The sequence below is a fragment of the Stegodyphus dumicola genome, chromosome 7 (assembly GCF_044657685.1).
Source record: "Stegodyphus dumicola isolate Sdum_Otavi_A_Nest chromosome 7, ASM4465768v1".
In the NCBI taxonomy this organism is placed as follows: Eukaryota; Metazoa; Arthropoda; class Arachnida; order Araneae; family Eresidae; genus Stegodyphus; species Stegodyphus dumicola.
The window spans coordinates 178,605,105-178,622,939 of record NC_140774.1 but is presented as its reverse complement, the minus strand read 5'-3'; the positions used below and the strand labels follow the sequence as shown (position 1 = coordinate 178,622,939).

The window sequence follows — 17,835 nt, the reverse complement described above, 5'->3', positions numbered from 1 at the left end:
AACTATTGTCCGATCTTGAAGCAAAAACGCTTTTTAAAACTTTGACAATACATAAATTTTGGAATAATATAAATATAAAGCAAAAATATGTGAAACTTTACGAAATGGCTCAGCCATTTATGCTGGCGTTTCCAAGTTCGTATATGGTTGAAGCCGGTTTCAGTCACGTTAATTCAATTTTAACTAAAAACAGAAATAAATTAAATGTGGAGCTTCGAGGGGTTTTACGGTTAAAATTGGCTAATTTCGAACCCAATATAGCGAACCTTGCCAAGAAACACCAGGCACACTTATCTCATTAAGAAGTAAAAAATCTGTAGCTACTTTACTTACTGTTTCTGATTTATTAAATATTTAGACTAATATATAGTTTATTTTAATTACCTTAAAATTACCTTTGTGGGGGTCTATGGAGATTTCGAAAAATTATATAGGGGGCGATGATCAAAAAGGTTTGGCGACCCCTGGTCTAAAGTAAGCTGAAAGTCAGATTTTCAAGAATTTTAATTACATATTTTATTCAGCGCTTTGACTCAAGTTCTTTCTTAAAAGATTTTCTATTTTAGCTTCCGACTATTTGGCTAATACATTGCATTTAACATTTTTTATAAAAGTGTCCTTGATTTTTAATTGCTACAGTCAGCTGGTTCGACATCGAATAATATTCCTTTAATGTCGCAATGCATAATAGTATGTCTTTCTAATTGACCAGTAGCACGAAACTTCCAAAAATAAACTAGAAACACTTACGTTTAATACGATCTGCAAGATTATATTTCTCAGACGTTTTTCAATTTCGTTAATATTCGTTAGATATTTTTTTTTTTTTTTTAGTAATTTTTTCCCAATACTATTTTTAAAACATTAAGCTATAGTAGTGATATTTAGTATACTTTGTTTAAAATAGTAATAATATGAAGTTACATAATTATAAATGCCCAGCATTTATTAAATATGTACATATGTGTATAGAAATAGAATTTTATTTGATTTTTATTGAAATGATTAAAATGTCCCTATTTTTTCTTCTAATTATTTTATATCATAGAATGAGAACTCTTAAATGATTTTGTGTAGTCCAAAAATCGAAAGCATTATCCATTTAGCAGTTTTTCATTACTAGACTATCTAGTGGAAATTTGGTCAAACAAAATTTTATTTCTTATACATTCAAAACTTTTTATTGCTCGCACAGGCTTTCATTATTTACAGTCTCTTGACATCTATGGCGAGACCTCCTTTTAAAACCTTCAATAAATTCAATATTTTAAATAAAATTTCCATATTTTGGGCTTGAAAAATAAAATATTTTCAAGCCCAAAATAATATTTCAAGCCCCAAAATAGTTATTTTGCACTATCATTTATTTTGGGGCTTTCAAGCTCCAAAATAAATAACAGTGCAAAGGATAGTGTGAAGGAGTTAGATCTGAAGAAATATTGTGGATGGATGACTGAACTCGGTTCTAGCTTCCGTTTCTAACAGGTACTGCAACAACATACAGAGGCTGTTCACACATTTTTTAGACGATATATATTGTATTCACAAAAATAAATTACATAAAATTGTGTTTTAAATGTTCTATTTGACATCCCTTATTCTGAACTATCTTTCGACACCGCAATTTCCAAGATAATAATGCCTTTTGAAGTGGCAGAAGAGGTATTCTATCCCATTCCTCCCAAACAGCTTTCCAGAGTCCTGTTAGGGTTTTGAGGGTATGGCTTTGATAACAGTTTTTTGTTCCATTTCTTTTAGGAAATTTACTTTGGATTTTGATGTGTGACTGCTAGCTTTGTCCTGATGGAGTCTCACAGATGGATGGCACTGTGAGTAAAGCGATGGTATTTCATTCAGAAAAATTGGCGATAAAATATGTTCCTGATAGTATTTTGAGTTAATCTTGACATTTTTTTGCACTCTCTTTATTTTTAACTTGCCATTATAAGAAAAACCAGCAACAATCATGAATCCCTTAGAAAAACTTTCTTTCGATTCTTTGAACCATGTTCTTAAATTTTTTTCTCCCCTTTTATGATAATAAATTAATCTTTTTTTTTTTTTTTTTTTGTTAAAATCATTTAAATACATCCATGCTTCATCTATTGTGACAATTGTTTTCCATTTTTCTTTGGATAAGTGTTTCTCATATATAATTCTGCAGCGTGTTCTGCGTTGAGCGATATGCTTTGGAAGAAGACGATGCACATTGCGTTTTTTCGCTTTCTTAAGATTTAAATCAACGTTTATCATTTTTTTTACAGTGGACACCGAGCATTTTAATGATTTTGTAACTATCCTTTGACTAGGGGGATTTTCTTTTGACATTAAACAACGTACCTTTGCAACAGTCAAAGATGTCCGTTTTTTCCTTGGATACTTGTTTGGAATTTTTGTCCCACTTGAGGCTCCAATCTGACGTTTTTTTTTTCCTTTCTTGTTAATGATATTACCTATCGACGCTTTAGATATCACAAACCCATGACTCTCGCATCGTTTTTGGATAACGGAGTATACATAGTTCTCTTCGGAAAGAGCGTAAATGTAGCCCTCGAACCACTGCTTTGTTAAATTCGCCATTTTGAATAAAAACAAAACTTTCAAGCCACAGACGATAATTTTGACTTTTAAAAACATAGTACAATTGCAATTATGTCTTTTGCAGCGAACGATTTTTTATTACAGCTTACCAAAATCGTCTAAAAAATGTGCGAACAGCCTCTGTACATGAGCATTCTCGGGTAAAAATACAAGATGTCCTATTTTCAAATTTTTAACAATTTGTAAAGTATTTCTTTATGATGTAGTACTGTCATCGTACATGCTTTTCGTAATAACCCCCAGTAAATAATATTATTCATCTACTTATGTCCATTGGCCACTTCACATAATTACGAAAATTATAATCGTAATTATAGATAGAAGTGATACTATTGTATGAGTTCTTAAGATTCCAATAAAAGTTTTGTGCCAACTGATGTAAGTTGTACTATGTCCAGTTCTTCACTGCTTACGTTGTTCCAAAGAAACCACAAGCAGGAAGCGATTTGTTTTAGGAGGCAATTTCTGCACAGTCTGAAGTTGCTTTCGGTTGGTTGTGCAAGAGTATGCCCAAACGGGACAAGCATAACTGTGGATGAGACGCAATAAAGTTTTGTAAATGTGCAGTTTGTTGTCCAATTAAGGGAAAAAGGTTAGCTTCACGGACCCGGACCTTCTGTATAATAAACGCAGATGGAGTAAGTTCCATCTTCGGTATTGAGATTTCTTTTTCATTTAATTCACATACTGTGAATTTGAGTTAATGATTAATATATAGCATTCAGTTTTCGTCACCCAATGACTAACTATTTGTAGGACGTTTCATACTAAGAAGCTAGGTAAACATTGCCACGCTACTTAGCACCATCTGATCGAGAACAATTCGTTGCTGGACGCATTGTTCATATTCTCAGTTATTTCAGAGTTTCTTCATATGAACATGAACGTTAGCTTTGGAGCATTCAGGAAATATCTGTAAACCATAACGTCCACAGTAATGGAAGGCCAAGGATCGAAATTGCCCGAAAAGTTTAATCTTCAGTCGAAAACTTAATAGAACCATTCTTTCAATGTGCTATTAGAGATTTTATCTTATCGTGTCGATTATACAAGTTCTTTTAAGCTAGCTTCACCGTATATCCTAACTTTTATTCATGAAGTTTAAGAGTAATCTCTTATTAACACGTCAGACTCATTTCATGGTTTATTTTGTGGATAACTAAATATCTTTGAATATACATACGAACATGCACTCATAAGTACAAGCGTAGAAATGTCTGAAAACGTTAAGTAGCTACAGACATTTTAGAAGATCATCTAGATTTTAATCGCACAGCTTATTTAATTTATTATGAGTAAATTTAAAAAATTTATATCTGTACTTTAGATGAAATGCTTATTTTTGCAAAAAAAGCTAAAACTATTGCGAGAACTTGTGACCTTGACCAAACGAGGACGGTTTCGCAGTAAGAAAGCATTAAGCTCTCAGCTGTAATAGCATAGTGAATAATTCATTTTTTTTCTTATATTTACACCAGATCTTCACGTGGGATTAATTTACACAGAAATAATATTATAGCACATTTTGTTTTTGTCATTTAGCTTTGTCGTTTTGAACAGGTGGTTTTTAAGCAAAAGGCATTTGTGCAGGTTTAATTTTTGAACTTTAATTTCTGAATTCGTCTGAATTTTTGATTTCAGAAACTTATTCTTAAACTAGGTCTATTACTTTGGCCTATTACTTAAACATAGGCCTACTGTAACTGCTTAAGTTAAAATTCTTTCAGGAGTTAAACTGAATCTCCTTGCCCAGATCACAATTCTTAAACTTCAATCCGAAGCTTTCAAACTGCATTTTTTTCATCAGCTGCAATACTTAACTGTTCTTAATGATAAAAAATTCATATTACGCTGCAAAAAGTCACGTTAAAAGCAATAGCTATTCAATAAAAAATTAGTAATAATAAGTAATAATAATAGGTTAGAACCTAAAACAAATAATATTTATTGTCAATTCAGCGATTTTTTGTTTGAAGAAACACGAGAAGACTATTTGCAAAAATTTATGATAAAAATAGAAATTACTTTCCAATTTGATTGAATACTTCCGCAAGTTTCTGGACTTTTGTAAAGTTATCTTCGTATTTTCCCAGTAGGCGTTTAATAGGCGTTGATATCGGGTTCTTGAAATCATCGTAATTCATTTTACCGTATTCGTTTGCAGGTATGTTAGCACCATGCTTCAAAAGTACTTGACAACACTTCAGATGATTGCTGAAAATACATTGAAAAGTATAATCAGAGCTAATTTATTTGTTTATAATACTAATTTTTAAAAGATTAACATAGATCATTGATGATTTTTTTAAAGAATACATAAAACTTTTTATTATTATTTTTTTAAATTCCATTAAATTATACAAATTTGCAAATGTGTTACAAAACCAAAATGCATCTTCTTTAACTTCAAATCAAATTACTTATGCTTGTGTCCCTAAAAAAAATTAACAATGTCTTTTTTTAAAAAACAGATAATTATTTTAGAGTCGTGTTAATTAATTATTATTATATTCTCATACAGAAGATTAAAAAAGCATTTATATAAGGTACACTTACTTCATGATGGCTAACCACAAAGCAGTTAATCCATCTTTAGTCATACTTTCTATGGGTATTCCTAAGCTAAGGAGAACCTAATTTAGAAAATTAATCAATTAGAAAATAATGAACTAGCTTGTAAAAGTCTAGAATCACATTAATTAAGTAACTTAAATTATTCAAGAGGCCTCACAGGAAGCTGCAGAGAAAGAAAAGAAATCATCGGCAGCATATACTATCGTCAGCCAGTCGTCTGAAAATGGTTTTCCTTGATACCACCGGATGCCTGGAAGATGGTAAATGACGTCGAATCGATGCTAGGGACGTTGTTAGTGCGGATGTGTACTAATATTATTGCGCATCCTGGCGCTCATTTGTGTTCCTGGGACATGCTGACCCACCGCGACGGTACACTATCCCTTCCGTGATCCATTGTCGCCAACACCAAGTACTGTACAGGCCCTTATTTTCGCGGGCCGAAATTTTCGCGAAAATGAATATATCGGTGATTTCACGAGTTGAAAATTTCGCGAATTTTCTATGAACAGAACCGAAAGTTGAAAAATTTCAAAAACACCTAAATAAAGTTGAGAAAGTTGAAAAATTCTAAAAGTACGTCTTTTGCATAAAGCATTTTAAGAAACTTCCTTTTGTCCCAAAAGTTTGTCCTCCCCCGTTCCCACCTAAATGGCGAGTTCAAGCGTTTGCTCAAGAATGAGTTTATTGAGTGGTATTTTAATGAGTTTCAATTTCTTCAGGAAAAGGAATCTGTGGACTTGCGAATATCTCGACTGAAACCGATTCACGCTTCTTGGTTTGTGCACGTATTTAACGATATTGAAGCCAAACATGAGATAATTTTGAATGGCTTCAAAGAAGCTGGTATAAATAGTATTTTAAGTGAATGAGCTGCCTTCTATTAATTTTATTGTTTTATATTCGAGAAATATAGTTGTATATTATTCAAAAAATAGTTATAAGAAAGAAAGGTTGTCAAGAAAAAGCTTGTAACTGTGCAATAAATCATTAAATTTTGGGTAAGTGAAAAATTTCTGCTTTTTTATTATTATTTGAGGCCGGAAAAAAAGTATTTCGCGAGGCTTAAATTTTCGCGATTACGACGGGCTTGCGAAAATCGCGAAAATAAGGGCCTTTACAGTAACTACCATTATCGCTCCGACAAACGTGGCGGCCGATACGCCTGTTCGACCAACTTGCGTCTCTGAGACCTACTGTATGCCCCTTCTCAAAGTCGGCTCAGGAAAACGTGAGTGGTTCGCTGTGATGGGTTCCAGCGTGTAATCGCTAACCAGGAATAGTTGCAGTGTCGATATTCGATTCCGTAAAAGTTCCTAATAGTTCTAAGATGAGTGAACACATAATCACAGTTTTTAACAGAATGTGCAGCTCGGGTTCCATAGTATGATATACACGAAAACAGTCCGAACGAGACTAACGCCTGGAACTGTCAGCCGTTGAAGTCGGAGAGTATGTGCCCAATTTTATAGCCGTAATTAAATTGAAATTATTTACAGGATAAAAAAGAAGTGCCAGTATTTGCCAAGAACAGTTTCTGAAGGATAGTGAGAGTGTTAGTAAGTGTACAAGAACAATACATAATATAATAATAATAATAACAATTACAATACAAATCAAAAATGTAACAAGAACATGAACGGACATATGTATATACCAGTTACAAATATGAGTTAGCAAAACATTATTGATTTAGGTGGCGAAGAACCTCAAGCGGCCTTCTACGATTATCGTGACTTTCATAATCGTAGATTAACACAGGAATGGTGCTGTTTTGCACATCTGGAATTTTCATAAAAACTTTTCCAGAAATCTTTGGAATATAGATTTGAATTTAAGAACTTTTAAGCTCCCGGTGAATTGCCGTGCTCCTAACGAACCAACGACAGGTCCGACAACTGTTCGTATTGCCGCCGGTTACGTCTCACAGGCTAGTCACAATACCGTCCATCCAAGTCGACAGATTCGCTTGAATAACCCTACGCATGAATAATCATGTTTTTAAACCCTCCTGCGCATCCCAGTACCCTTGTCTCATTACCTTTGTTATCAAAGCAGGAATGTAGTCTGGTAAGAGGTATGCAAATTTAAATCTTTTGCATAACCAGACTACATTCTGGCCGAGTTTTGTGATTGTGACTCGATTTCTTCTTAGTGCATACATTTTTCGTGACCGAGTGTATATGTTTGGTGCTGCCGATTGCAACCAAAAAAGGGAGGTGCACAGCTACGTGTTATAGCAGTCCCAAATACAAAATTTCAACCTTCTGAGGATACTAGTTTTTGAATTATGCGAGATACATATATATAGACGTCACGAAGAAGATGTCTTTTGAATCCATTTTACAATCCGTTTTAGAAAAAATCAGGTGTGTACACCACATGACTTCCTTGCACGGAACATTAACTTATATGCAATTCACCTGCATTTCATTTAAACATATTGAATTAACATTTAACGAATTTTGAATTAAATCTACTTCTTCGATAGCGCATAAACCACAACAGAATAAATACACTCTTTAAAGTTCACTTTATTTATTTACCATAGCGACACTTCGGCACTAGGTTCACTTAACAGCGTTACATCTCATTCACTTTATCACTCAGAGTGCACAAAAGTTTTATCCTCTGAAGAATTACCACAAGTTCTTTTCAAATACTACAATAAATCTTAAACGATATATAAAATAAATTAAATAAATAACAATTTTTCACATACGATTCCGCATCGCTTACCTAATGCGCATGCACCACTAATTATTCAGTTCACACTTCGCGGCAAGGCAAAAATACATAAAAATTCAAAATATTTTCATTAAAAATTGAAAAGTATATAAAAACATAAAACATCAAGTACAGTTAATGTTTTTAAATTTACAATTAAAATTACAGTTCCTACGTAAAAACAAGCTAATAACTTAAATGATAATTCCAGAATGAATTAATCATAATTTAATTCGCAATAATAAAATAAAAGTAGATGTTACTTTTTTGTTGCGAAGCTAAGTTTCTCAAGATTGGCAACAAATCCATTATTCTGCTATGTTTCAAATGTAAACAATTATGGCCGTTATGGTAAACAAAAATTAGGCTTAGACGCACTTGAAAAATTGTGGATTATTGCATACAGCATTAAACTCTTAAAACGCCGTGGTAATTATCGTCGTCGTGATTAGCTCTCCTTCTAAGCATTATGCCTTGTATTTTTTCCTGTATGCTAAAACCTTCCCTCTTTATATCGTTTTTAATTTAAATGCATTATTTATTCGGTAACACCAGTAACCTGACAATTTGCTTTTAATTTGATATTAATCTGATTTTAGATAGCTCTTTAACATGCTGTAAAATACGACACCGCCTGAAGCAAATAATGTCTTTAAGAAACATATGAGTAAAGCTGCCTTCTGCCAGCAAGAACATTATGATTTGCTACATTTTACAAAGGTTTTCAAACTATCAGTGTGCGGAACATTTTTACTTATCTCAACTTACCTCAATAAATTGGTCCAAACCTTTTGAAGCTGCAAGATGAAGCATATTCCATCCATCTTCATCAACAATTCTGCAAATGCAAACAGCTTTAAAATTTCATTTAATTATTGAATAGTGCTTGATTATATGAAAAGTAGCATTTAGTTAATAATTTCAAACGCCTTTTGACGTTTCACGAAAATCGATCTAAACTATTAACTTTCTTCGCCTTATTTTGAATATTTTATGAGCATGAACAGCTATATCTTATCGAGTTCAAGGTCATAATATAATGTATTATTCCCGCCTTCTTAGCATGCCTTCGTAGAGTACTGGTCAGCACGCTCGACGCGAATTCGAGAGGTCCGTGGTTCGAGTCCCTGCGAGGGCATTGCTCATTTTTCATTTTTCATACTTTCAAAAAATACCTAATGTTTCTACAATATGAATGAAATAAAAGTAAGCTAAAGTTTATATCGAAATAGAAAATTCTAACGATATTCAATGTAGCTATATATTATAACACATGCTTTCCGTTATGTGAAATAGAGTGAAGTCGAAACCATAAACTACAAGAAAAAAAGTTTTTGGTTACTTAGAATATGCTGCGATAAATATTTTTATCTTCTTATTCTTAAACTAAGTATGAAATAAAAAGTACGACTGCTTATTAAAAAACATTGTGTATTTTTGTGTCTCCGTTTCCCAAACGTAATTAGTGAAACATAGTACATTTGAGTAATGTTAATAATAACACGGGGTATTTCAGAAAGTGATAGTGAAAAAAATATGTATAAGTGATATTCATACAATCAGAAAAATTGCATGATTATCACTTTTAAACTATCACTTAAACGATTGCCTTAGATCCACGGTTCCAATCCAAGTAATTAAACGAATAATATAGGATTCTAGACTATATTATTTGACTATTCTGGTAGTATACATGCTCCGCCCTAGGTACTACACGGAAAGGGAGGGTTAGGTTAGGTTATTTAATTACGGCAAAGCCTCGAGGGCTATCTGCATAAAGGGAGGGATGCCTTCGTGGAGGACTTTCTAAGGGAAACTGGCTCATATACACGTTACACATAGGAAAAACAACGAAAACACCCATGCAGAGAGCCCGTTCGCGGGATTCGAACCTCGGACCGAACTACCAGTGTTCAGCGACTTTACCGCTCGGCCGCTGGTGGGCGGAAACGGAGGGATGCTCTGTGGAGGTCTTTTTAAGGGAAACTGGCTCGCAACCACAGTACACACGGGAAAAACCGCGAAACCGTCCATGCAGCCAGCCCGTTCGCTGGGACTCGAACCCCGAACCGAACTACCAGTGTTCGGTGCTTTTTACCGCTTTACCGCTGACGGACTATAATAATACATATGCTGCATTTATTCATATTTAATATGAAAATTTTGTATGGACCCTCTACGAATAATATTATAAACTTATAAAGCTAAACGTCATACATAGAGCTTTTAATATACTAATCTTATCTTGAATTATGGAAAGTTAGACATGAGAAAATTTTTCCAAAGAAAAAGGAGAAAAATTTTATTTCAAGGATCGCGTAAAAATTGAATTTCATTACATAAAATTGTTGATATTTTGTATTCTGAAAATGTAAATTTACAGACTATATTTACCTCTTCAACTCCTCTGGCTTACAGTGTAGGTATTTTGATTGTATGCAATATGATTCACAATTTTGTATTAAAAATTCACTTACGTTTTGGAATTAAATAATAACTGTCTTTGGTGCAATATTTCTAGAATCCCGAATTCTTTATAAAAAAATCAATTAACGATGTATAATTTAATTCTAAAAACATGGAGATGTTTAAAATTAAGCAAAACAACAATCTCGCTTTGGCGCAGAAAATAAATCTCTGTCAGTTTCGAGGGTGACCAGACACAGGTTCCTCTTATTCAGGAGCAAAATATTCTGAATTATGAACAGATTTTCGTTTCCTCTAGAAGAAGAAAGATTGGATTGCCCTCAAAATCAACAGAGTTTTATTCAAAGGTTAAGACAAAATATGGTTGTTGTTTTGCTTAACTTTTAATTTTACATTGGTGTGTGTCTCTTCTAATTTGAAGTATGACAATTTTTTCTTTGTCTTTGTTTTATTAATTTGGCTATAAAGAGCACTCTTTGAAAACTTTTTCCTGCGGGAAAATATAAAAATTTAGATTTTGTGCGTATAGCAAATCTATCACAAAATTAAATCTGTAATAGTTCGAAAGCTTATGCTATTAAATTTATTTCTGAAATTGCAATAAAAGATCAATTAAGTGCGATATCGTGGCACAATTTTTTTTTAATTCATTGTATAATGAAACTGAGTAGTTTCATTATACATTGAATTAAAAAACTTAGAAAAAGTTGAAGCTCGGAATTTTAAATAAACCTTTATTAGTATAAATGCCAGATCCTTTTTCTATTCTATAAGTTATTATAAAATGTTTACTACTGATACCAGCTAAAAGCGGATAAATACAAAATGGCAACTTAAATGAAAGAAAATGTTTCAGTCTTGAAACATTTGTAATTAAAGAAGTAATCTGGATCATTTAAACAACTCAGAAGTATTAATAAATAAGTCTTTTGTCTATATAAACAAAGGATTTCCATTGTATCATTTACTTAAAATAAATTATTTTGAATCTCAGCCTTATATTATCAAAAGGTGCGTTATAGTGAATAGCGTTACAGCATATGCTTATTGGAACTGAACAATCATCAGTGTATTCAAATATGTTTAAAATTTTTTATCTTTTCACTAAACTGTTAAGAATGCTTCGCAAAATGTATATTAAAAAATCTGATGTGTACATCACATGACTTTCTTGTACGGAATATTAAATTATACGCATTTTTTTTTTTTTTTCATTTCATTTAAACTTATTAGATTGAATTAAACCTACTTCGCCGACATCGCATAAACCACAATAGAATAAATGCATTCTTTAAAATTTACTTTGTTTACCATAGCAATACTCTGACGCTAGGTTCACTTAACAGTATTATATTTCGTTCATATTATAACTCAGAATGCACAAAATTTATATCATTTAAAGAATTATCTAATCGTTGCCACATGTTCTATTCAAATACTATAATAAAGCTAGAACGATGTATAAAAGAAATTAAGCAAACAAAACAAAAAAGAAACAGTTTTTCACATACGATTGAGTATTTCTCATTCAATTAATTCAGTTTTCACTTCGCGACAAGGCAAAAATACATAAAAACTCAAAATATCTATATTAAAAATTACGAAGTAAATCTTAAACGTTTATTTCCTCGAAAAAATTCCAGAAAGGATTAAGCATGATTTAAATAATAAATGAAGGCGTTCTCTTTGTGGTTGCGAAGCTAAGTTTCTCTAGATTGGCAACAAATCCGCTACTCAGCTGTTTCAAATGTAAACAAGAGCAATGGCCGCCATCAAATTAGGCTTAGCGGCACTTAAACAAATTGTTGATAATTCTAAAAATATTGCATACCGATTTACTAAAGGCATAAAACCCTTAACCGGAACATAAGAACAACATAATTCAATCATTTTTAAAGCAAAAAATGTACAATTTACAAACATATAAGAGTAAAGAAACTGAGATCACTGAGCCGGGTAATAGAGTAGATATATATATAATATACATGTTATAGCAGTCCTATATACAAAATTTCAACGTTCTAAGGCTACTCGTTTTTGAGTTATGCGAGATACGTACGTACATACGTTCGTACAGACGCCACGAAGAATTCTCTTCAGAATTCATTTTAAAGCAGTTTTATAATTTTTTTGGAGGAAAAGAGTGTTTTATTCTGTCCTTACGTACAGATAACACGGAAATACATCGTTAAACTGCATTTTAAAGAGGTCAAAATGGGATATTTTCGTTGAAATATGCTGCCTGAAACTTTTCGCGATTACAATACTTCCTTTTTACTTCGTACAAGGAAGTAAAAATAAATTCTTCCTCAACGCAATTAGTTTAATATTATTTTTTAAAAAAAATAGAATTTAATATTTTGAATGTTCCTATAATAAATATGATGTCGATACTACATGACTTCCTTGCACGGCCCATTAAATTTTACACATTCTTCGCTGCATTTCATTTAAATTTATATTCTCGAATTCCATTAGAGATATATTTCTTATTCAATCAATCCAGTTCTCACTTCGTGGTAAGGCAAAAGTACATAAAATCTCGAAACATCTTTATTAACAATTGTAAAATACAGAAAAACATAAAATACCAAATGCAGTTAAAAACAATTAAAAAGATTCACAATTAAAATTAGACTTTCTACGCAAAAACTGAAATTCGGCTAGAGGGCAGGTAAGCAGATGTTTCGGTGCACAAAACTGAGAGTTTACGTTTGGCTCACTCGGCAAAAAGACACTGCAGTTGGTGCACAAACTGATTTAATTCTGTATTCTACTATGAGCTTTAAATGTTAGCAAATGGCAGCCTCGTTAGGCTTAACTTAAATTTGAAATTGTTGATAATTCTACAACTATTGAACGAAGATTAACTAAAGGCATAAAACCCTTAACCGGAATATAAGAACAATATAATTCAATAACTTTTAGAGCAGAATATGCGCAATTTACGAGCATATAAGAATTAAAAAAAAAAGGAACTCACGGAGCCGGGAAACAGAGTGGGTATATAGTATGTAAACGTTTTTTTTTTTTTTTTTTTTTTTTTTGCGGCCGATTGCAAACCGAAAACGGATATGCACAACAACATGTTATAACAGTCCCACACACAAAATTTCAAAATTCTAAGGCTGCTCGATTTTGCGTTATGCGAGATACATACACACGTACAGATGTCACAAAAAAATCTCTTCTGAATCCATTTTACAATCCAGTTTGGAAAAAAAAAAGTGTTTTATTCTATCCGTACGTATAGTACGTAATCACGCAAAAACATCGCTCAGGATGTCAAACATCGATGGATTCGAGAGTTGTCAAAATGGATATTTTCGTTGAAATATATTACCCGAAATTTTTCTCGATTACAATTACTTCTTTTACGTCGTACAAGGAAATAGAAAATGGTAGAAGATTTATGATCTGACAAGATAGAAGGTGTTTATAAAATAAACACAAGTAAATTTTTTAAAAATTTGAAACTTTAAAGGACTTGAAGGAAAAAACAAAGCTGTGTTTAAATAAGAATCTCCCAGTTGTCATTGTGATCCTTACAATAATACTCACTCGAAAAGATTTTCAGTTTCATTTGCCAACTCTTCAAATGTTTCCAAGTCTCCATGGTCTAAAGAATCAAATAGAGCTCTATTGGACTGTGAAATGATTTCAATAGAGTTTCTTTTCAATGTCTGAAAAAGAAAAAAAAAACATAGAAACTAGAACAGTCATTTTAATGATGTTACACACTGAAAATAGAATGAAAATGTTTTAAAATCTCATAACAGGAAATGAATTATCCTCCAGGAAATAAGATTTCCATATAATCCTTTCGAACAGACTTCGTTCACACGAAAACTTTGAGGTTACAAGAGGCATAAGCAAAGATTCGTTGCTACGTGACAGAAATTTTTATCAAGGTTTTGCCTAAATGTTCTAACTTTTCTGGGTATGCCAACTTTGTATAAAAATCTACCAATCACAGAGAAGAAAACATAAAATAACATTTAGTCCACGGTTTTGTTGAATCAGCTGCACCATTTACGCATATGAAACTTTACCCTCCCTGACTGGCAAAGATTTAAACCCTATTACACAAGTGTGAGTAGACTTTCACATTTTAAGCCTAAGTTAGTAAATAATATGACTAAACCATCGTGGGAATGGCCCCTTCCTGCATAATCTAGTCATTCGAATGTTGCACATTGCAGGAAAAAGTAATGAACTATTATAAGTGCAGAAGACTGTGATTCTAAGTGCTGTGTGTAACGTTAAGTCCCAATTATTATTTGTAGAAGTTAATATGACAAGATATTTCACAGGGAGTACTAGAATGAGTTTATCACTAAACGGCAAAACATAATTTACAAAGCTGTGATGAAATGAAGTTAATGATGCTTATAAAAATGATTTCTACATATTGTCCACAACCCCTTATGTTATTCACACTGCCCCCTCTAAACCGAAAGTAAAGCTTATCTGTATTTTTCAAAAGTGAATCCTAAAAAGAATATCTCATTCTTAACACATCTAAATGAATATATCCTACGAGGTGAAGTTCGAGGGATTCACATTTCTTAGTAATAATCACAAAGTAAGTTCTGTTTTTGCTTTTTAACTAAAACAATAAAATATTGCCTTTCTGTCTAGACAAAAATTATCCCGTGTTAGGAATAATTTTGTAACTCATCCTTATTGAAAAAGCTAGCGTATTTTTTCCCTAGCTTTTAGCATCAGGTTCTGAAAATTAAAAAAATATTCGCGTAGTTTTCCCCTTTCTCAACTTGTTCAGAGGAAGAAATTCTCTAAATTAAAAAAATGAATTCATATACATAGTGATTGTTTTCATCTTACTAACAAAGACAAACCTTTGCAACTATCTGCGAAAGTCAAACCTAAACTTTCCATTCCAGCTATTGAACTTTTTGCCAGCCTAATTAATACAAGAACCAACCTATTGCCATTCAGTTTGTAAGTCAGCTGCACATTTACCATCTATAATTATTAATGGATAATTTGAAATTTGAAAATTAGCAGAAACAACATTAAAAATGAGCTAGATTCAAGTTATAGGAAAGTAGAAATGAAGATATCTTACTAGCCACGGTAATGTTAATGTTGTATCATACTACGTATTCTTATTGGAATGTAAGTTTCTTTTTAAAAAAGTAATATTGTGACAGTTACTTATAGTTTATCCATGATAATTTTACATTTGTTATTTTTTTACTTAACCGCGTCCTTGGGAAATTAAATTATTCGCATAATTTTTCTATCTCGATTTTTAGACAGTAAAATTATTTTTAAAAAAGGGAGAAAATTCGGTAAATTCAAGATACTTGTAGATCATAACCGTTTCAGTTGTTTTGTATGTGTAAGAGAAATAAATTTTACAGCATTAATAAATTAATAATAACCAGATACTAGACTGTAGATTTGTAAAAATGTTGAATAATCCTCACCTGTTGGGTATAACACTCCTTACTATTAGAAACCTCATCTTCGCAAGAAGCAACAATACCATCATCCTCTTCTAGCAAAGACTTCTTTAGAGCTATGAATTTTTCCTTGAAACTCTTGTCGAATTCCGAATCAGAAACTTCACACGAAGAACTTTCAACTGTCCAATGGCTGCTATATTCGGGTGATATTCCGTCATTTTCCTTGAAGCTGCTTGAGCATTCGCTGTTGTCTTCCACTTCAGATGAACTTTCCGATGAGACTGAAGCCATAGGTATATACGTTGTTTCATTCTCTGTGCTTGAAATGTGTTGCTCTTTTAGATATTTTAAGTCCCCACCCTCTTCGGAATCTGAATGAGGGACCGATGACAGAACTTTCTCGGTATTTCTGTCTTTGCGAGAATATAATAATCTTTTCTCTTCAGGTGGGGCATCAGCTTTCTGTTTAGTTTCCTCTTCTGCTAAAGTACTCGAATTGGCATGTGAAAGTTCGCTGTTTGAAGATTTAACAACGTTATCACTCTTACTCGAATTTCTTGCTTCACTGGAAAAGCTTTTTCTCTTCGATGCAGCCCCTAAGCTTTGGAGTTGAGAAGTTTCTGTCTTTGCATTACTTATTATACTTTGAAGTGATGAAGATCCTTTTCTTTTAGTACTTGCTACTTTGAGAATTTGGCAAATTTCTTCCGTTTTTTTGGCTATAATGCTCTGACCTATGGATAAGTCTTCCAATTTGTTGCTTTCTATGACGTGATTGCTCGAAGAAGCATGCGATTTGGCATTCAAGTAGCTTTTGGACACATTAGTATTCTGAGTAACAGTTTGGAATTGTTGCGATGCTTTACTTGAAACTTCCATAGATATATTTTGCTTTACTTCGCAGTTGTTTGCGAGAGAGTTTGCTACTTTGCTTTTGGAAGATACTGCATTAGACAACTTACGAGTTACAGTTTCTGTACTTTTAGAACCTGTTTCAGATGATGAAATTTCTTCAGTCTTCTTGATGGAAATATCTGGCCGAGAGACGACATATTCTGAAGCAATTTCTTCCGTTAACATGCTCGCATCGTTCAATGTATCACTTTTGCAGCAAAATTCTCCATCTGAGTTTAAATTTTCTTTCTCAAAACTTTCTGATATACTGTCTCCTGTTGCTCTAGAAGAATTTGAGTGAGATAACCTTTGTAAATCCTTAGAAATAGTTTGGGTTCCTTTTTCTAGCATGCGTTTGGAAAATGATTTATTGGTAATAGGTTTCACAGCAGTTGGAATCTTGTATTTGTTTACTGTTTGATAGGTAGGAGTTCTGGCAGAAGATGGGACTTTGGGTAAGTTAACATTCTTTTGCATTATAAATGGTTTCTTCTGCACAGTTTTTGTAGGAGCTAAATGGATTAACAGAAATCAGTTATTGATAATCCTTCACATTTAAATAAAACTATACATTTCACGTCAAGATGCAAGCAAATCAAACATAACAAATCATAAAATTATGTTTCATTAACTTATATTGAATTCATAAAGTGAAAGTGAATCGGAAGTTTTCAGATGTAAAATTCTTAACATTTCTTTTGTGATACTGCCGCATCTTTCCACTGTGTGTATAATCTCTAAACTACCCGAATTTGAATTAGAAAATTTAACATTTTGTAATATCAGATTTTGTTCTGAATTCTTTTTTACAAATTTACACAAGTATTTACACAGCGGCTGGGACTTTAAGAAGCAGCCTCCTATGAGAACCCAAATGACACGAATGAAAGCAAAGCCTATTTCAACATGCTAAAATTTCGTTTTAAGAAAACACGATCGCCAGTTCTAAAAGTCAGTTTTTGTGCCAAAACTTTGTTCATTTCGCATTTGAAAGGGAAAGGGGAAAAAACTGTTTTATAAAAGTTACATGAATAGTTGATTATTTTTACTTCTCCACATAAAAAGGATTGACTGTAACTACTATGCAATCACTAATTTTGGTGCTACTGTAGAGAAATTAGATTATTTTGAAGCAGGAGACATGAAAACTGAGCAATGCCCTTTCCAGGACTCGAACCTC

The 17,835-nt window shown here is 32.6% G+C and overlaps 1 protein-coding gene across 2 annotated transcripts in view; it reads right to left on the bottom strand.

The window, feature by feature from the left end:
• LOC118196989 (uncharacterized) overlaps positions 1-17,835 on the bottom strand; it is a 63,175-nt gene that overhangs the window by 4,691 nt on the left and 40,649 nt on the right. For both annotated transcript variants that reach the window (XM_085821122.1, XM_085821121.1), the window contains exons 10-14: positions 15,783-17,167; positions 13,891-14,012; positions 8,671-8,740; positions 5,158-5,234; positions 4,627-4,815 (exon numbers count right to left, since the gene is read on the bottom strand). In XM_085821122.1, coding sequence (XP_085677248.1) covers positions 4,627-4,815; positions 5,158-5,234; positions 8,671-8,740; positions 13,891-14,012; positions 15,783-17,167 — 1,843 coding nt within the window. The remainder of the gene's footprint in view (positions 1-4,626; positions 4,816-5,157; positions 5,235-8,670; positions 8,741-13,890; positions 14,013-15,782; positions 17,168-17,835) is intronic.